Source organism: Sinocyclocheilus grahami, unplaced genomic scaffold (genome assembly GCF_001515645.1).
Source record: "Sinocyclocheilus grahami isolate Dianchi unplaced genomic scaffold, SAMN03320097.WGS_v1.1 scaffold1025.1, whole genome shotgun sequence".
Lineage (NCBI taxonomy): Eukaryota > Metazoa > Chordata > Actinopteri > Cypriniformes > Cyprinidae > Sinocyclocheilus > Sinocyclocheilus grahami.
In genome coordinates, this window is record NW_015506204.1 from 13,211 (window position 1) to 34,422 (window position 21,212).

General features: G+C 37.9%; 2 protein-coding genes across 2 annotated transcripts; both read left to right on the top strand.

Annotated features, from left to right (window-relative positions):
* Positions 1-2,909: 2,909 nt before the first annotated feature.
* On the top strand, positions 2,910-5,285 carry igfals (insulin-like growth factor binding protein, acid labile subunit). The gene is made up of 2 exons (XM_016251031.1): positions 2,910-2,971; positions 3,225-5,285. Exon 2 carries the CDS (start codon positions 3,230-3,232, stop codon positions 5,081-5,083), a length of 1,854 nt encoding a protein of 617 aa, XP_016106517.1. The 5' UTR covers positions 2,910-2,971; positions 3,225-3,229; the 3' UTR covers positions 5,084-5,285.
* Positions 5,286-6,508: 1,223 nt separating this feature from the next.
* LOC107565762 (uncharacterized) lies at positions 6,509-16,700 on the top strand. Its single transcript, XM_016251032.1, has 29 exons — positions 6,509-6,867; positions 7,076-7,171; positions 7,504-7,692; positions 7,769-7,859; positions 7,950-8,085; positions 8,714-8,938; positions 9,188-9,463; positions 9,537-9,660; positions 9,756-9,947; positions 10,050-10,202; positions 10,286-10,480; positions 10,561-10,674; positions 10,749-10,893; positions 10,969-11,239; positions 12,241-12,308; positions 12,402-12,556; positions 12,675-12,801; positions 12,905-13,030; positions 13,107-13,274; positions 13,492-13,785; positions 13,877-13,933; positions 14,014-14,052; positions 14,139-14,308; positions 15,087-15,279; positions 15,352-15,446; positions 15,526-15,628; positions 15,786-16,077; positions 16,168-16,237; positions 16,503-16,700. Exons 1-29 carry the CDS (start codon positions 6,799-6,801, stop codon positions 16,572-16,574), a joined length of 4,305 nt encoding a protein of 1,434 aa, XP_016106518.1. The 5' UTR covers positions 6,509-6,798; the 3' UTR covers positions 16,575-16,700.
* Positions 16,701-21,212: the final 4,512 nt, after the last annotated feature.

Genomic DNA, 21,212 nt, shown 5'->3' on the forward strand with positions numbered 1-21,212 from the left:
GTGCGTTGCACCTCACTCTCCCGCTCCAAACATTTCATTCTAGCCTGATGGATTTTTAGGCCCCGATGATTCTTGCACAGCTTTCCGCAAATGCATGTCACATTCATCGTCTGTCCGTTTGCATGGGTTGTTAACCTTTGGTCCGTCCGATTGGAGATCTCATCCTCCCCCCCTCTCGGGATCTCCTGGGGGTATCTCTCTATAGGGCTTTCCGTAGCTTGTTTGGGTTCTCTCTCACGAAAGACACAGGCTGGGTTGCTAACCCATACTGTCCCAGGTGCCGTCTTTCCGTGCCGTCAACTGTCTCTCCAGTAGTCGACCAAACTATTCTTGGTTGTCACCTAGTCTATTTCTAGGAGTCACTGGCTAAGCCAGACATTAACTATACAAGAAACATCTCATGAATGCACTGGGACGCATATATATATTTGAAATCTGAAATGTACATTTGTATTTACATTTGAGTAAATAATTGGAGCATTTACTGTTCACATTGTACTTTAAATCAAGGTCTGAGTACATGATGCTTAGTTGGTGTCCTCTAAAAGTTAAGGACTCTTTACCTCCTTTCTGTTGCCTCACAAATCATAACAAGCTTGACCAAGAGGACTGTCATGTCTTTTAAACTGTCTTCCATTTTGCTCTGCACTTTTCTCATCAAGTGATTAGAAAATTTTTAAACATTGTGCAATCCCATTACAGCCTTGTGCATTTTCTAAAATATAATTTCAATGTCTGTGAAGACGATTTTGCTCTTGCTCAAAACAGGCGTCCTTGTATTTCAATATTTATGCAACACTTCTTGTCTCAATTTCAAAAGGAAATGAAAAGAAGCTTTCAGCGGGGAGCGTCTCGGCAGATACGTGGATTCATTGGCAAATGGAGGGAAGACCAAAGAGAGACCTCATGAACGTCAGCATCACACACATTTCCCCTCTAACTTAATTTGACATCATGCCCTATAGGCCTGTTCACCTCCTCACATCCGCAGCGCTGAAGAAGCTCCACAACGTCCAGCACTAGTTAGAGGCCGTTTGTGAAGCGTGCCGGCAGCACTGAGAGGCATCAGGCAGAGAGTGTGTTTGAGCAGCTGGCACTGTCATTCATCCGGACACCTTTTGTGCTCATGGTGAGCCACAGCCAAATGACAAAGCTCCAAACCTTTGTATATCATTGACTGAAGGAGACTGAGCCAATTAGAGCTGTTTGTCAGGGGAGAAGCAATCATTAAAAGCCACAGTGTGGCAGATTATTCTCTAGTACTAACTTCTTTCCATACCTGAGCTGTTCCTTTGCATATTCTTCATGAATATGTAAGCACTTTCTGTTTTTGAGAAGGAAGAAACTTTTTCTGGCTGTCGGGTGCCTTACTTTGTCCTCAGCAGATGCACATTTATATAGAAAAAACATTACAACAGCCGGAGGAAAGTGATGGAAAACAGACCTAAGGCAAGGTGAACTTCATCAATCATCAGTTGCCTCATTAATTGTCATTGAACATTTTGCTTAAAAAATGAAAGGTGCTGTGTTAAAATGTCCATGGCTTTTTCAGTGGCCTTCAAGATTGACACATTGTATGATAAAATATAAAACAGCAGAAAATATGTGGATTTCTTGGAGGTAACTCAGCTTAACTTGATGAAATCATGTGAGCAAAAGACTGTACTTCCCTCTACTGGTGATTTAATGGTAATGGGTCTTAAAATACAAAACTTTGTTTCCTCCTTGTCTATCAGATACCCAGAAAAAAAAGTAATCTGCTGTAGGCTAAAGGTTCTTTTTCCTCACCACCCATTGAGCCTAAACAATAACATATATGTGGTCACACGTGTTGCTCGTGTCGTGTGACTTTTTCTCAGGGTGAGTTTATTTTTGAAAGTCAATTTCTGACACATATCCAAAATCTTGACTGCAGAAAATCTGTTGAACATTTCCACTGCTATTGCCCTGGAAAAACAAGACAGTTCATTGAACAATCATTCATATTTTGTGAGCCCTTGTGACAAATAGTCCTGGTCTCCGCTCTAGTCCTAGTTGAGCATATGTGGGTCAACAAGTTCTAGTGGTCATTAACCCTGTGACAGAAAAGAACCTCTGCATTTAAAAATTACTGTATGTGAATGAGATGTCTGTATTGATTTCTGTATGAGAGTAGAGGACTGCAGTGTTTGCCAGAGGAGGGTCCTATCTCTGTTTGCCTTTACAGTAGTTGCCACTTCCTAACATTCTTTGAATGCCACTGAAGAATTATTGACACATGTTCTTCAAATAAATACATTTTAATCTGTGTTATTAATATCCTTCTCTTTGTAACTTATGTTTCAGTCTAAAAGCAGGCCTTGTCCTCTAGCTTGTTTAACTCTAAATAACTTTTTGGAGTTGGATGTCTTCCAGCAGATAACCACAACCGGAGTAAGTGCCATCTGTTAAATGTCACTCACGGCTCGGCAAATTTACATGAACTTTGGAACACTATTCAGAGAAAGTCAAAGGATTTTCATCTAAAATGTGTGGGAGTATTAGATAGAAAATTCCGTAAAAATGCATTGACAATCAGCAACACAACTTAGAGTACTAATTTCAAACAAAATATGCCAAATAGAGTTAAATTAGTACAATCAAAATGTTTAACATCTCCAATAAGACACTTTTTCTACAAATAAATTTTCATGCATATTCATATCACGCCTCTCAGTAAACATTGATCAAAGGTTTCATTTCATATATTTTATTTCAAAAATATTATATCAATCTTTTGCTAGACTTAATTTGATGTTCAAATGCTAAAACTGCAAACAGTAGCAACAGCAGCAAATTAAAAATGAAAACAGCAGAAATGAAGAGGTTAATTCTGTGCAGAACACTGTGTGTCTTTTCCTAGGTGATATATAGGGGCACAGTTGGTTCAGATCTGTCACACACATGCCACTCTTCTAGTAAACGCCTGCTGGACTGCTGCCACAATAAAACGGTAGAGCCAAATCCAAACTTTCTCATTTGAAAACAATCAAATCTATCGTTCTTAAAATCTTTATCTACTTATGGGATTTTGGGGGTTTATGGGATTTCGAATTAGAAGCATTGAGAAAAGTTATATAATAGTGTGATAATCTGAATGTCACAAATTTCACAGATGTTAAAAAGTTATATAGACAGGTAGGTGCTTTTTTTTTTTTTTACCATACTAGTGTTTAATGTTGACATTTTTTATAATTGTCTCTTAGTTGGAATGAACCACTTTGTACTGCTATTGTTGTACACACTGGGGACATCAGTGGTGCTGGCAGACCCCAACAAAGAGGAATCCAGACCCTCACAGGAGCCAAGGCTCTCAGTAGATCCAAAGCCCTCAGAGGAACCCAACGGCCAAAAAAGTGAGCCTTGCTCAAAGGGATGCACCTGTATTAAAGATGACTACAGCTTAGAGCTCAATGTCTACTGCAGCACACGTAATTTCACCCAGGTTCCCTCCGACAACCCTCTATCTACACACTCCTTATGGCTGGATGGAAACCTGTTTACTAACTTGCCAGCGGCTGCTTTCGAAAAGCTGTCCAATCTGGAGTTCCTGAACCTACAGAGCAGCTTGCTGGTATCCCTTGATGGCCATGTCTTTAGAGGGTTGAATTCCCTTGCTCACCTGCACCTTGAGAGAAACAATATTCGTTCATTACCTGGCATAGTCTTTCAGGGCACACCCAACCTTGCGTCCCTCAGTCTCAACAATAACCAGCTGTCTCGAATAGATGACAAGTTGTTCGCTGGACTCAGCCACATGTGGTTGTTGAACCTAGGATGGAATTCATTGTCTGTCCTGCCTGAGACGGGGTTCCAGGACCTACACGGATTACGAGAGTTGGTTCTTGCTGGGAATCGCCTGGCTTATCTCCAACCACAGCTATTTCAGGGACTCACTGAGCTCAAAGAATTGGACCTAACTGGAAACTATCTGAAAGTTATTAAGGCAAATGTGTTTCTGAAACTACCAAAGCTGCAGAAGCTTTATCTGACCCAAAACCAGATAGTGACTGTGGCACCTAGGGCATTTGTAGGAATTAAATCTTTGAGATGGTTGGACCTCAGCAGGAATCGTCTATCTGTACTTCATGATGAAACTTTCCTCGGTCTGCACAGCCTACACGTGCTTCGCCTGTCAAATAACTCAATTGGTAGCCTAAGACCCGGGACTTTCCGTGACCTGCAGTATCTTGAGGAACTCTGCCTTTGCCACAACCAGATTCGAGCCTTGGGAGTGAGAGTTTTTGAAGGGCTGGGTCATCTAGAGGTGTTGAACTTGGAGAACAACCGGCTACAAGAGGCACGCATGGGCACATTTATAGGCCTGAATGACCTTGCTGTGATAAAACTTACTGGCAGCTGTTTCCACAGTCTACCGGATCAAATTTTCAAGGGTCTGTCAAAGCTCCACAGTATTCATCTTGATAGAAGCTGTCTGACAAAAGTCTCAGCCCAAAATTTCATCGGTCTAACAGGTCTTTGTCGCCTCTTCCTACAACACAACAACATTTCTATGGTTGAGCGTCAGAGTTTTGTGGAACTACAAGGGCTGCAACAGCTTGATCTAAGGTTCAACCAGTTAACATCTATCAACTCCCACACATTTTATGGCCTGAAGAACCTTGATTACCTGCTGCTGTCAGGCAACTTAATTCACAATCTTCCTGCTGAGGCCTTACTGCCTCTGCAACACCTGTCTTGGCTGGATCTCTCTGGAAATAGGCTGGAGTTCATACTTAATGCGACCATATATATGCTGCCACGTTTGCGTTACTTGAATTTGAAAGACAATGTACTGGTCAACCTCCCAGCTTCTATACCCAATAGCTTGGATCAGCTCTGGCTCTCAGGTAACAACTGGAAATGTGACTGTAGTGCAAAAGCCTTTCGAGATTTCTTTCTACAGAAGCCGCAGGTGGTTCCGCTGCAGGTTGAAATGCTTGGGGAAGGTGAGGATCCCCATACACTTGTCACAATATACAATAACGTCACATGTGCCAGCCCACCCAGTGTTTCTGGACTTGACCTGCGGAACATCGGCAGTGAACATTTTCGGGACTGTTAAATCTAAAAATATTAATTCTGGTTCACCACATTTTACTTTTTCTATTCAGTCATTATAATTCAAATCCATATGTCAGAGCTTCAATTCATGACTTTTATTTATCTCAAGAAATATCTTTTGTGAAAATATCTTAAAGATGCCTGATAGGCTCTCATTCTTAATCCAAGTCATGTAAAAATAACAGTGTTATTTGATGATCAATTATGTTGATATATTCAGGTAAATATATATTTTTGGGGAAATAAATTCAAATAAAGGCTACTGAAAAAAAATTATTAGGTGGTAAAATATTTAAAATATACACACATTTATGAAAGAGTTCAGATGCAAAAGACTCTAAGTGCCGTTTGAAATATTCTTCTAAGATGAGCATTTTCATCAGGTTCAGTAATGTCACTTTAATGGCAATGAATAGGTTGTTTTCATTGCTATTAAAGTAAAATAACTGAACATAAGCATAGGAGCTTGAGAAAAATGCTAATTTTAGATGAACATTTCAGATGGCACTTAGATGCTTTTGCATCTGAACTCTTAATATATATTTATATATGTATATATTACTTTGTCTATTGTCTAATTGTACTCTACATATAACATTTCAAGTATTATGCTGCCCTGCGGGGGTTTTTTATGTCTACCTCTTCCTTCAAAATCAAACAAAATTTGTTTGTTTATGGTCACTATGTAAACATGTAAAAGGACATTGTGCAAATGCTCAGTCTGATAAACCAAACCCAAATATGGATACATAATATTGATCCATGCTCTAAGTCCAAAGACCTGCTGAGCAACATCTTCAGGTTTGAGTATACAATCAGTGGTCAATTCCCTGTTTACGTCTTCAGAACAGCAATGCTCTAAAATTATCAATGACAATGATTTAAATAACAATTACAATCATTTCAAATTGCAATGTAACTTTACTGAAGTCCCCCAAATTACCCCTAAACAACTCAAATAAACTACAAGGTTTCCAGCTTTATTGCAGTTCTGAAGAATTCGTTTTTTTTCTTCTAAAGGGTCATGAACAAACACCATTCCACTCCAGTGTCTTTCCACCTCATTTCTATTTTATTTTGCTTTGTCATAGCATGTTATGTATCCTAAAAACCATAAATAGGCCTAGGCCTAACATTTTCACACTTTTTTTATAGTTTGACAAAATTACAGCTTGACTATCACAAGTGATATTTATGTATTTTTGTCACACATCACGTCTCATATTTTATCTTACGCTCTTCGCACAGTGTTGTTTCCTTCATATTCTTAAACTTTATCAAAAGGGGAATTCGAGATCAGTCACAACAATCATATAATTTTCGCACAAACATTGTTTATTTCACTTTTACATTTTATATAGCTTTAAACGTAATAAATCATTCACAAATCCTATTTTATTTTCATAAAAAAACAATATTTGTTCGTTTTAAATAGTAATAATAATAATAAAAATAGTAATAATAATAAATCAATAGCAAGTATTCGATTAGCAAGTTTCGCGCCAAAACATCTACTCGACACTGACAGAGAAACGATAAAAAAAAAAGGCCGGCGTCGACAAAACGGTGTCTGCAGCGCGTGCGGTCGCCATGACAACTACAGTTTTGCTCGGTGGCGTTTGAACGTCAGACTGCATAGAGTCAACAGGCAACTGCTGTTTACTACAGTAACGTATTTTGAGAGGAAAAATACGCACCTGCCAAATACATTCAGAAATGCAGAGGAATTTGCATCTAGACGACATTATATCAAAGATACCATCCCTTGACTCTGACCTATCATCAGTAAGTTCAAACTACTGTGTTGATACTCCTTTGCAGGTATCTTTTTTTAATTATTGTTATATTAACAGTGTTTATAATCGTAATGATTATTTTTGACCAAGTCAATGAGGTCCAGGTGAGTTATTATCTTAAATCTCACAAGCTTTGCTGTAAGTACTCGTGGACTAACTGAAATAAACACAGCTGAACATCACATTTCACACTACAGTCAGACAATGAAGGAGAGATGGCAGTTCTAAAGCAACTACCAGTGACTCACTTGCGGAAAGGAAGCAGCACGAACCTGGAGTGTCCAAAAGTCAAGGTGTGTGTGTGTGTGTATGTGTGTGTGTGAGAGAGAGAGAGAGAGAGAGAGTTTGCCATCTTTAATCATTTCTTAGATCACAATGTCTTAGCATCTAACGTCACTTAAATCTGTATCACAGCCATTCACTTCCTGGACTGATGATAGCCAAAAAGGTGACTCTAATCCTCAGCTTCCTGTGGGTCACAAAACAGAAGAATCGCTGAATGAAAAAGTGCCACATAAAACAGAGCACAATGTGCCTTTGCAACAAAAAGCAAACTTTGCCATCTTTAATAATTTCTTAGATCACAATGTCTTAGCATCTAACGTCACTTAAATCTGTATCACAGCCATTCACTTCCTGGACTGATGATAGCCAAAAAGGTGACTCTAATCCTCAGCTTCCTGTGGGTCACAAAACAGAAGAATCGCTGAATGAAAAAGTGCCACATAAAACAGAGCACAATGTGCCTTTGCAACAAAAAGCAAACAAGACTGATTGGATAGAGACCAAGTTCTGTCCTGTTTTATCACTGACAGTAAGTTAGGTTGTATTTAATCACATTTTTAGACTAGGGCTATTCAGTAAAACCATGTGACGAACTATCTCAACAGCCTCTTGATACCTGGGATCTTAGCCAAGTCCTTCAGACTCTACAGCAACACAAACCTCTTGTCAAGCCAATTCAATCCGATACACGCAGAGGTTGGATTGCAGACACTGGTTTACTCATTCAGGCTGCATACATTTCATTTCAGATGAACATAAAAGGAAAACATAATTTGTTTGTTACAGGCAATGACAGTGAAATGAATGAAAATGATTTAATGAAGCAGCTGGTTGCTTTTTGTGAGAAGAAAGTAAATGAGATGGAAATAAAGACACATGTTTCATCTACGAAAACCCATAATATAGAAGAATCATCCCTAAGGTACAGTCATGTTATACCATTTCTATTACAATAAATGACATGACATTACATTTAGATAACATTCAAAGGTTTGGGGTCAGTCAGTTTTTTTTTTATTCAGTAAGGATCCATTAAACTGATCAAAAGTGACAGTAAAGAGATTTACAGAGTTACAAAATATTTCTGTTTCAAATAAATGCTGTTCTTTTGCACTTTTTATTTATCAAAGAATCCTTAAAAATGTATCTCAGTTTCCACAAAAGTATTAAGTAGCACAACATTTAACATTGATCATAATAAGAAATATTTCTTGAGCATCAAAACAGCATATTAGAATGATTTCTGAAGGATCATGCGACACTGAAGACTGGAGTAATGATGTTAAAAATTCAGCGTTGCATCATAGGAATCAATTATATTTTAAAACATTCAAATATAACAGTTTAAATTGCAATAATATTTCACAATATTGCTGTTTTTACTGTATTTTTGATCAAATAAATGCAGTCTTGGTGAGCATAAGAGACTTCTTTAAAAAACATAAAAACAAAAAAGAACTTTCAAACCCCAAACTTTTGAACAGTAGTGTATATTCTCACATTTACAGATTACTGTACTGCAGGTTAAAAGTGTTTAGGACTTTTCCCAGATGTACTGGGCGACTGATGAATGAGACAGATTTTGAAGGGACCTCAGCACAATTACAACACAATCAAGATTCTCCAACCATATATATTGATTTGCGCAACAATGCATTTCAAACAAAACAATCAGTCATTAGCCAGAGTAACAGTGTCGTAAGTCCTGCAAACCCGGACAAGAAAAAGAGCTCCACTAAGAAGAGGTCTAATGTAAGAGCAAATGGACAGAAAAGGTAAGATATCACATACATCTCTTAATATCACATAAAAGTCATCTATCCTAACATAAAATATTAATGAAAATGTCACAAGTTTTAAATATATGCTGAGAACCTCGTACATTACAATACATTACAAACTCAATAATCTGGAAAAAAATACATTTATATTCCAAATAATGAATGGCTGATGAAATATATTCTCCTTTAAAAGCCATGACATCTTAAAAGCTAAGTTATAATGCATTTATTTTTCATTTCTAGAGAATTTTCTGGGAAGAGTTTATTACTCCAAAACATGAGACAGTCAGAAGAAAGTATGTTAGAGATGTCTGGGAGCTGGAGAAATCCACAAGATTTTGCTGAGAATAAGCAGAAAAACTCTTCAGGGAAAAGTATAAAGGAAAACCATAATTCTGAAACTAGCTGCAGTGAACCTGGTATTCGGCAGGTCAATGTCTGCTGTCCTACTGTGAAACATGACCAACATAAACAGAGTACTCCATCTTCTCACATTCCAGCTGCTCAAAACAAGCAAAGGTACAAAATACACTTACAGTTTCTTCACTCACAGGAACATGCATATGTAATAATTGTATGACTATGCATACAGAGAGCAACACAGTCAAAAAATCAGATGGCAGAAGGATCTGAAGTTCTTGCAAGCATTCAGACCTGAATATCTTAATAATAACGGCCAGGAAGCTGCTGAGAGGACTGATATTCTTTATGAGCCTGTGAGTTATTGGCTGTTTATCTATAAAATAAAAAAGTAATAATTTGAACGCTGTTCTCATATTTAGAGTAAAACTGCTGTACTCACTTCCCTTAGGAAGCATCCTACCTTTCTTCGGTGAACACTCTACCTCCAGATCTACAGATGAAGGAGTGTTTGCTGCTGACTGTGTCGTTATCCAGTCTTGGGGTGGTGGCTGGAAGAATGCAGAGAAAAACACAGACACTGGATTCAGCCTTGATCAAATCACATGTTTACAATGCACTCATAGCATGGTTCATGTCTTTGGTGTGTCTGTTATTTTGTACAGAAATACATTCATCTTTGGCATTGAAAAATATTTGACATTTTATGCTACATTTCATCTTTTTGTTACACGTACTGTTATAGACTGATCCAAAAACCTGTGGGAGAGAAGGTAACAAGCTTGATGCCCCTTTTTGGGTGGCTGGGCTGCAGCAGTTTTACAAGGAAGATGGCTTGGCCTTGTACATCTGTGCCATGTCTCTCGAGGATTGTCGAACTGGCTGTAGAAATTCCGGGGTGAGTTCTACACATTTTCCTTGACATATTTGTTTTTTAAATATTAGGCTAATTTAATAATGCTTTCATTATTATGCTCATAGATGAAGAAGGTGGAAAGCGACGAGAGCATGTTTTACAGACGAGTTTGCAAGTTCTTTGCTCAGACGCCATTGAAGACTGTTGCCTTCTGGGTACCTCAGCTTAATAATTTGCTGGAGGAACAGGCTTATCCTACCCATGTCCACTTGCCCTCATCCTACCTGGAGTGCTTCATCTCTGTCAACCCAAATCGAGAGGTCTTATATGACTTATGCATCCATTATGTTTACTGTGATTGAGACGTTTTTGTCTAAATCTTTAAAGCACTTTGTTTCAGGCTGTTGAAAATGTCTTTAGTATGATCCCAAGTTTCTACTGGCAAACTCTGGAAACAGAAGATCAAAAATGTCAAAGCGCAGAAGCCACAATTTCTCAAGAGTGTCATACTGAGGTGAAAGAGTCTTTCATAAATGCCTTTATATCTTTCAATGAACATTTTCTCATTTTATGGTTAATTGTTTTCAGACAGCACTTGTTCTGATAGGCAGTGCACTGTTTCTTAACCCATTGGCAGTGCATCACACACTTGAGCTTATGTGGAGATCAAGTCTAGATGTATGTGGTATCCGCTTCCTCTATCCGCCCCAAGACCTCCTGACAAACTTTGCAGGTACATATTATCTCCCACCATAATTACACAACATGTATACAAATTGCATGGGTTAATCCGTATCCTGTCTTCTAGTCAGCAAGTCAGTTATGCATGAAGGGGAACATTCTCATCAGCCAGTGCTCATCATGGCTTTCCGGGGTCCTCACGCTAACTCAGTGTGGCAGGAGATCACAGGGCCATCAGACCCCCAGCTGGCAAGACGGACAGATCCGGCATCCATCAACGCCCTGTACGGTCACAGTCAAGACCAGCCCCTACTCTACTCACCCCGTCTTGCCAGTCTTGTGCATCTGGGGCTCTGCTTGTGGTTTGGTGGTAGAATAGCAAATAACAGCCTGTCAACGTTAGTATTCCTATGTATTGTAATAATTCCCTGATAGGCAGTGCACTGTTTCTTAACCCATTGGCAGTGCATCACACACTTGAGCTTATGTGGAGATCAAGTCTAGATGTATGTGGTATCCGCTTCCTCTATCCGCCCCAAGACCTCCTGACAAACTTTGCAGGTACATATTATCTCCCACCATAATTACACAACATGTATACAAATTGCATGGGTTAATCCATATCCTGTCTTCTAGTCAGCAAGTCAGTTATGCATGAAGGGGAACATTCTCATCAGCCAGTGCTCATCATGGCTTTCCGGGGTCCTCACGCTAACTCAGTGTGGCAGGAGATCACAGGGCCATCAGACCCCCAGCTGGCAAGGCGGACAGATCCGGCATCCATCAACGCCCTGTACGGTCACAGTCAAGACCAGCCCCTACTCTACTCACCCCGTCTTGCCAGTCTTGTGCATCTGGGGCTCTGCTTGTGGTTTGGTGGTAGAATAGCAAATAACAGCCTGTCAACGTTAGTATTCCTATGTATTGTAATAATTCCCAAATTTGGGTCATTGTTTACTCACCCTCATTCCAAACATGTACGATTGTCTTCAAATACGAAATACAAAGAAGATATCCAAAGAACCTTTCAGCTGCTTTTGTCCATATTATTAAAGTCAATGGGAGCCAAACAACCATGAAATAATCCATAAAATTCAACAGGTATGTTCTAGGTCTTTTGAAGTGACACAGTCATTTTATTTGATGAACAGATTGAAATGTAAGCCTTTATTCACTCTCAAATCAAAACATTAATCAACAGATTACATAATTTCAAATTCCATCATCAAAAGTGATCATCTTGCTTCAGAAGTTCGTCATTTGAAAGAATCTTCAAAATCTTCTTATTATTTTGTGTTTCATATAAAAAACAAATTCATACAAGTTTGGAACAACATGAGTAAATTATGACTTTTTTGGTGAACTATTACTTTGAACTACCTTCTGACTCTGTTAACAGGATCCAGGACTCTGGTAACAAAGGAGTTATGTCCTCTTCTCCAGCAAGTTTATGTGCCACAGTGAAAGGTGACTAGAGAATAAATGTGTATATGTTATTTTAAAAGTGTCTAACATCTAATAAGTCAAACTTTCTACCCCTTTGCCTTTGCCCCCTTACAGCGGATATCTTTCTCCTTGTGTCTCCTGTGGTTGGACCACGCTGTTACAGCTATATACTATCTGCATGTGCAAAAACAGGCTTCAGTCTATTGGGACTTCAAAGAGCGCAGATCTCCAGGAAACAAGCTCAATCTCTGGGACTCACCGCAAAGCAGGTGAATAAACCCAACAGTGAGCCTGTACATGTACAGAGATTTATTGAAACTGAGTGGGCCACTACCATGACATTGATGCTGATTGCATTTGTCTGGAAATGCTGTCTGTCTCCGTTAGGTAGCAGCGTTCTGTCACGCTCCCACAGTGTTTCTGGCTGGAGAACAGGTTGAGCTGTCCTCTCACTGCCTGATGCTGCTCATGAGGAGAGAAAGTGCAGTTAGACACTGTTCCAGACTGCCGATAGGTAGAGCATCCGGATAGCATACATCGTGCCAGCCATTTACTGTATGTGAAGCTGTACAGAAGTTCTCCAAGCATTAAGTGTCCTGTGTCTTTGCCTGATGAAGGTTTGATGAATGAGCTTGCTGCACAAGGCCTTATTGGATCGATTCGTTCAAGATTCACAGATGTTCCGGGTCCAAATGTCTGCTTTCACACTGTACCCTACTCTAAAACCCACCACAATGTTCTGGGTATATACATTATTTTGCATTTTCATGATTTGTCCACATACCATCTGAGCTTTTTTGACATTTATATGTCCTACAGGTGGGTGCATGTGGACAGTGCCGGAGTGTAGCCACATGGTCTTGTCCAAACACACATATCCCTCTTGTCCAGATGCAGAGCAGGTGGTGATTCTCACACTAACTGGTCAAAACATTGTGGAGAAAGAAATGGACTTTCTTCAGAAGGTTCTCAGTGGAGATTCAGCAGGTACATGGCATTCACCTAAAACAGAGGTGTACAATCCTGCTCCCGGAGTCCCACCTTCCAGCAGAGTTTAGCTTTGAATGAACTAATCAAGTTCTTTAGGATAACTAGCATTGGAGCATTCCTGACCTAAAACTGTACCATCACAAATGTACCTGTATACTTGGTTGAGTAAATCACGAAGTTACAGAACCAAATCTACCTTGTCTTGTATAAACAGGACAAGAAGGATTTGAGTTGCTTGCACTAAAGTGGGAGCCCAAGCTGTCTCAGCAGCAGGCGCAAGAGTTGAGCCCGTTTGAGATCGGAGAAAAAGACTGGCAGAGCAGTGTGCAGAGCTTGACATCCACTCCTGCCCTGGTCTTAGGGTTGAGGAGGGTGAGGGCATTTGTCACCCTACGTAGACTTTTACCACAAAATTACCCAGGAAACCTGCATGTATTGATGTCCCCCACACCTGAGACAGCTTTCAGACAGACCTGCCTCTTCTTCTCGGAGGCAGAATTGGTCCCTGGTGAGGATTAAAGTAGATAATACCAGTTTTGTAAGGATGATCTTTTTACTTTTGTGTCAAAAGCGGTTTACTTAATTCAAAATGTCTTCAGATCACAGTAGTCGTCCATCATTGAAATTCTTACCGCCTCATCACATTGACACTCCTGGTATGTACAGAAACAAGCCAAAATATATTTTGCCCGCTATGCACTCTGGGAACTGACTGTCAATCTCCGACAACCCTCAGGTCTAAGAAGTCAGTGGCTTTACAGTTACATGACAGTGGGTAAGTGATGTCTTCTCAGAACATGTTGTTTTCTGAACTGTCTTTCATGGCCTTTTCTCTCAACTTCCTCCCTCTGTACTCTACAGGCCCAGAGCCACTTTTGACTCTAGCTCTGTTTAAGCCTGGAGCCTGGAGACATCGCTTTGGTAAAATTCTCACCGTAATCAAACAGAAAGGATATACTTTAGTGGGCTTACGTGTGCTTCTGCTGGACTTGAGCATGGCAAATGCACTGACACATCCATCAGAGCAAAAGGTCTCTCTGTCCTCCTCTTTTTAAGTATTATAAAAAGAACAAATAATCTAAAAAAAATTTTTTTAAATTTAGACCTTTGTGAAAAAGAAGTACATTTTAGCATACTTTAAAGAGTACTTAAGGAAATAATATACGTAACCGCAAACTGAATGTAATGTTTTCGAACCCTTAATTCATGTCAATTGCAATTAAGTGAAAATGTGTTAGTCACTGATCTATATGTATGACTATTCTCTATTATAGATCAGTGGTTATAGTACAAAGACAAATTGCTTAAATGTAGTGTGATTTTTGACCTACTTGAGTAGGACTTCATATATAGAATTATTATCAAATCATAATAACTTCTATTTGTCATGGAAATAATTGTACTGCCGAATATACTGACATGCCATAATGTAATTTTTGTAAACTCTTGTACATCAAAATAAATGTACTTCTTTTCCCCGCTGGCTTTAAGCATGACAAAATATTATTAAAACGTTCTTTAAAGTAAAACTTAATTTGACATTACAAAGTGCACTTTTTAAAAGATTACGTGGTGTACCCTCTTTAAGTACACTTAAGTGGTCTTTTATTTCATTAGTATTATAATCAACTGCAAATAGTTTAAGTATACTTTTTAATATTTAAAGTACACTACAGGAGCACATGCTATACAATAAAGTGCACTTTTTTTATTTTTTACAAGGGAATATATCTAGAGAACATTAACTAAAATTATAGCTCGAGTGTGTAATATAAGAAACCATTTGTCTTATGCCTATTTAATATCCAGGATCCCATTGAGGAGCTGGAGTTGAAGTACTTGAGATCGGGCCCCTCGCTGGCTTTGGGTTTACTGAGAGTGAATGCAGTAAAGAAGTTGTTGGAGCTGATGGGCCCTGAGGATCCTGTTGAAGCCCGTACCATAGATCAGACCCTATGGAGGGCCCAGTATGGCTCTGACAGGCTGCACAATGGAATCTATGGTCAGCACTCTGACAAAAATAAACAAAAATCTGGCCAAAGCTTACTGACAATATGTGTACGTTCTCGTACAGGATCTCCATCGTATCGAAAGGCTGTAGAAGACCTACAACTGGTATTTCCAGAGGGTGTGTGCTGCAATGAAACTTCAGTTATGAGACATGAGCAGGTATTGAAACTTGTCTTTCCTCCCCCTACAAGTATGTTGATACATTGGTGTTATAAACATCTCTTATGTATTATTTCAGATATCCTGCTTGCATTCAGATCCTGAAGCTAGTTTGGATCGTGAACAGCTGCACACCCTTAGAACCGTATACAAAGACCAATTTTGTTCAGGATTCAGTCAAGGCAAGGCATTCTTCCACTTCCTCACCCCTCTATCAACACAGCACAAAACTGAACCAATGACACAAACATAAACAGTCATGTTGATGTTTTACTAGCTGCGATTGACCTTTGTAAGGAGGATGGGAACCGTTGTTATTTATTTGTGATTTGGTGCAAGTAGGGCCTTTGGTCTGCAGTGCTCTTTGTCAGACCACCTGCCTGCTGATACCTTCCAACCTCCTGCAGCAGAATCAGCCTCCTCTCTACTCAGAGCTACTGCAGAGGTTGCTTAGGACAGGCTGCCACCTAGTGGCTGGAAGGCTCTGCACACCAGATGAGAAACAAAAGCAGCGCATATGCAAGTTACTGAGGTCCTCTGCTGGTGAAGCACTTCTATGTGAGGGCCCCTGCCTTATCATTGCTTTGCAAGCAGACAATGCCATCACATGTTTCGATATCATTCTCAAGAGGTACAAGCTGAGTTGAATTGGAAGTAAAAGGTTACAGCAGTCTATAGTACAAACCATATGTAACTCTATTCTGTTTGTCGTCTTCTGTAGCATTTGCAGAGAGAGACCTGACTTTAAGAGAGTTACAATGAAACTTCTTTACCCAAACTCTGAAAGTGGGGTGAGTACAATAAAATTTAGCTTACACATTTAAAAATAAAGGTTGCCAAATGACGTTTTGCTGTGATGCCCTAGAACCATTTTTGGCTCCCCAAAGTTTGCAAAGAAACAGTTCTTAGTGTGAAGAACATTTTAATAATCTAAAGAACCTTTCACTTTTGTTTAATGAAAAGTTTACATGGATGTTAAAGGTTTTTCATTGAACCATCAATGCCAATAAAGAACCTTTATTTTTCTAAGTGTACCTTATTTTTCTGTATCTGCAGGCAGTGAAATTGCTGTGTTACCTGTTTGATGATCTCTGTCTTGACAGTCATCACCGCGTAGCACCACCATAACCAGGAGTTATTCCATAATAGGTACCCAGTGCTAAATATGTAGCTTTCTATATTTTCACATGAATGTGATTACAGACATTACTGGCATGTTTTTACACGGAAATTAAAAGACTGTCTTAATCTTACTAGTGCACAAAAACAGTGTAGTGTTCCAAAGTAGCATTTATTCAAGAATAATACTTTTTAATTGCTGAATTTGAATCTAACTTGCACAAAAACACAAACTGTTTTTAGTCTACTCTGTAACTGATGATTTATAAGTACATGAGGGAAAGAAGACGACAAAACACTCAAGGCGAGTTAAAGATCAAAAATTATTTAATTCCCAAGATGACAAAAATAATTCCATGAATTCTGTAAACCATTGCATAACTCCCCTGCCTTATCATTGCTTTGCAAGCAGACAATGCCATCACATGTTTCGATATCATTCTCAAGAGGTACAAGCTGAGTTGAATTGGAAGTAAAAGGTTACAGCAGTCTATAGTACAAACCATATGTAACTCTATTCTGTTTGTCGTCTTCTGTAGCATTTGCAGAGAGAGACCTGACTTTAAGAGAGTTACAATGAAACTTCTTTACCCAAACTCTGAAAGTGGGGTGAGTACAATAAAATTTAGCTTACACATTTAAAAATAAAGGTTGCCAAATGACGTTTTGCTGTGATGCCCTAGAACCATGTTTGGCTCCCCAAAGAACCCAAAGTTTGCAAAGAAACAGTTCTTAGTGTGAAGAACATTTTAATAATCTAAAGAACCTTTCACTTTTGTTTAATGAAAAGTTTACATGGATGTTAAAGGTTTTTCATTGAACCATCAATGCCAATAAAGAACCTTTATTTTTCTAAGTGTACCTTATTTTTCTGTATCTGCAGGCAGTGAAATTGCTGTGTTACCTGTTTGATGATCTCTGTCTTGACAGTCATCACCGCGTAGCACCACCATAACCAGGAGTTATTCCATAATAGGTACCCAGTGCTAAATATGTAGCTTTCTATATTTTCACATGAATGTGATTACAGACATTACTGGCATGTTTTTACACGGAAATTAAAAGACTGTCTTAATCTTACTAGTGCACAAAAACAGTGTAGTGTTCCAAAGTAGCATTTATTCAAGAATAATACTTTTTAATTGCTGAATTTGAATCTAACTTGCACAAAAACACAAACTGTTTTTAGTCTACTCTGTAACTGATGATTTATAAGTACATGAGGGAAAGAAGACGACAAAACACTCAAGGCGAGTTAAAGATCAAAAATTATTTAATTCCCAAGATGACAAAAATAATTCCATGAATTCTGTAAACCATTGCATAACTGCTGTAGTGTAGACAAGTGTTAACAATTTTAAATGATACACTACAAGAGAAAGACTATGCATTATAAATAATACCATCTTAAGTAATTCTAGTGAAGAAAAGCCTCTCTGGCCTTACACGTCATCAAAACGTACAACTATTCCATAAAGAAGCCTCCATAACTTAAACACATAACTCCCAGTAAATGGTTTAAGGTCTTGTGTTGACAACACATACACAAAGTATTATATTGACAGCAAATTGTATAGTATTTCAACACTGATTAGAATATAAGCTGTTCTATATATTGACGCATACTGTACCAAAATAAGGGATATGTTTCTTCCTTTCAATATAAATGATTTCCTCATTTTGACTTTTGAGCTAATAAATCTGTGAGTTGCAGTTTCCTTTGAAAATTGGACATCTCTCTCTATTCTACAGTTCTCCTGTAAAACCCTGAGAAAAATACATCTCATATTTCCATCAAATACACAAACTTGAAAACTGCAATTGTGTTTAACTTATACATTTATTTGTAATGTATCGCAATTATCAAAACTAGTGCTACATCATTATAGATTAACTGTTCTCTATGCTATTCCAGTGACCCATTTTATATCTAATTTGAATGGTACATTCAATATTCAGGGATTTAATGTTCGATTAACCGTAACATTAATTATAGGGAACAGTGGTTCCAAAAATTCTGGCTTTTATTATTATTATTTTATCCTCTTACAAAAGTTTACTATTGTAATGGGTATTTCCCCCCTGGCTAGTTTGCTAAATTTAACCAGTTTCATATGTAATATGTATATACAAGATTGCATAAATCCTTAGGTTCAATAAATCACACTACTGATAGAGAACAAAATTAGAAAAACAAACAAATGAATAAAAGCAAAATCCACAAGAATGCAAAAAGAAAGAAAGAAACGCTTATTTCCACTGCAGAGCATTATGGTACATTTCCAATACATTAATTTACACATTGCTAAACAAACGATTCCTTGGTGCTTCTTTAATTACAGATGCCTGGTCTTACATCAACATTAAATGGTCATTTTTGTTAAAGATTACAGTTGGTATTAAAATGGCTGATGCAGACAGGGGGCTTTTTGTGTGTGTGGTTCAGATTTATGGGACTAAATGATTACGATCTGCCATTAGTATAGATTTTGTACAGAAAATCACTGTTAAGCAAACCATTGACACACAAAATCAGATGGAAGCCCAAACTCAAAATAACTCGTTTTTATAACAATTCCACTTTAATTTTGTCATTCAACCTTCATGAACGCTTCAGATGAGCTGCTACTTTTAACACACCCTTGGTAAAGAATACCATTGCAAAACACCTTAACTGTTACTCTGACAGTAGACACTGTGTACATGCATCATCATGCTGACTTTTCAATATCAATAAATGTGTCTATCAGAATAATCACTTATTACTCAAACTGAAATGTTCAAAGGCATGGCAGAGTAGTTAATACACTTGTGACTGGTCTGTAAAAAGTCTATGAAAGGACTCTCGTGCATCGAGAAATACAGATTAAAATATCCCAAGGCACTAAAACTCGGCTCATTTCCTAAACTGGAATTATCCATTTTTTCAATCAAAAATACTTTCAATGTGTTTTGATTAAAGGCACAAATTTGTTCCAAAGAGACTCGATCCTTACAAGACTCAAGAATATTATCAAGCAGAATGACTGATTGTAAATCAGACATTTAAGTGCAGGCCTATGTTTTTCTCTTTTTTTATTCTTGTGAACAGTTATTTATTTTCTTATTTATTACTATAAATGGCAAACTTAACTAGGTCAAAAAGTGAGGTTTAAGGCTAGGAAATGTAGATACTTGAACAGTTTTCATAAATGTAACCCACTGTCTGTCTCAGCCATTTCAACTTGCATGAACATTTTACATCACAATCAAATTATGTTCTACACAGCCATGGTAGACAACATTTGACAATACAATAATACACTTCAAGGTTAAAACAAAAAAATAAAAAATAAGTTAGAAGATTTCTTCTTTCATATCCAAATTCTTAAGAATCCCAACTAAACAGCCAGATAAACAAACACCAGTCAAATGGAAACTAAAAAAAAGCACCTTACGGGCCGAGTACTCTTTTAAATTCCTGACAGCATACATGTAGTGCACAACAACTAATGTTTCAAAACTGATTTCAGAATTGTACGAATAAGTACTAGTAGTATAAAAAGAAATAATATATACTTCAAATAAGCACTAATCCATATGGCCACTTAAGAATATTAACACAAATATCCATTCATTTCTATGACATTCCTTCACTGTAGATTACAGCCAATTCAATACTATGTTACCGTTTTCACTGAGAAATTGAAGAGAGAAAAAACAAACAATCTTTATATTCAGTTCATAAAGATTTGTGATTCATTAGGATTTTTTGAATGCACATATGTAAATAAGGTACTAGATTTGGTCATATTTCTAACTATTTCCTCAGAATGTTAAAATGAAATTGCAGTTATAAAACTGAAGAGAGAACAAAGAATAGTAAAGGTCTTTGGTAGAAACTACAAAAATGGGCATTCAGTCCATTAATATTGTCAGTAAAAGCAGTTGGCATAGTTGTCCTGTCAAATTAAACATTGAAAAACTGACATCGTAATTGTACACCACTTCAGTTGAACTTTGAAACAAGTATAAACTACAATTCCACTTTGGTTCATTTGAGTAAAGTCCACATTTGATTTGACCGAACACTTTATTTGAGAAATAAATGCTGTGTGAAATGTCATATATTTCAACCACATTTTATAGTTAATTATTTACTGGACCTACGTTATGGTCCAGTAACCAAACAAAGGAACTAATCCCTCAACAAAGTGACATGTCCACAAAGCTCTTGAACACTTGAGTGTTGGAAACATCACAATACCCCGAGCTGCTTTGATCCATTTCAACCTATCTATGTCACCCATCGTACGGAAAGGAACACGTCTTTGCTAATCGGACTAGAAAAGATAAGCACAAAGTAAATGCGTTTGAAGCACAGCACAAAAATATTTTTGAATACTCGACTGTGATGCCTGACCAACAACTGGATACGTCTGCTCAACACAAACACATTTGGCAGTGTGATTTAGAGCTTCAGCTGGTTAACAAAAGTTACACACTGACACATGCAGTGACAAATCAGTCCAAATGTTAAGAACATCAGCTACATACAGACTTTGTGGATTAAGATACGAACGCAAGAAAGACAGCAGAGGAGAAATCACATATACATATATATATATATATATATATATATATATATATATATACATATATATATAT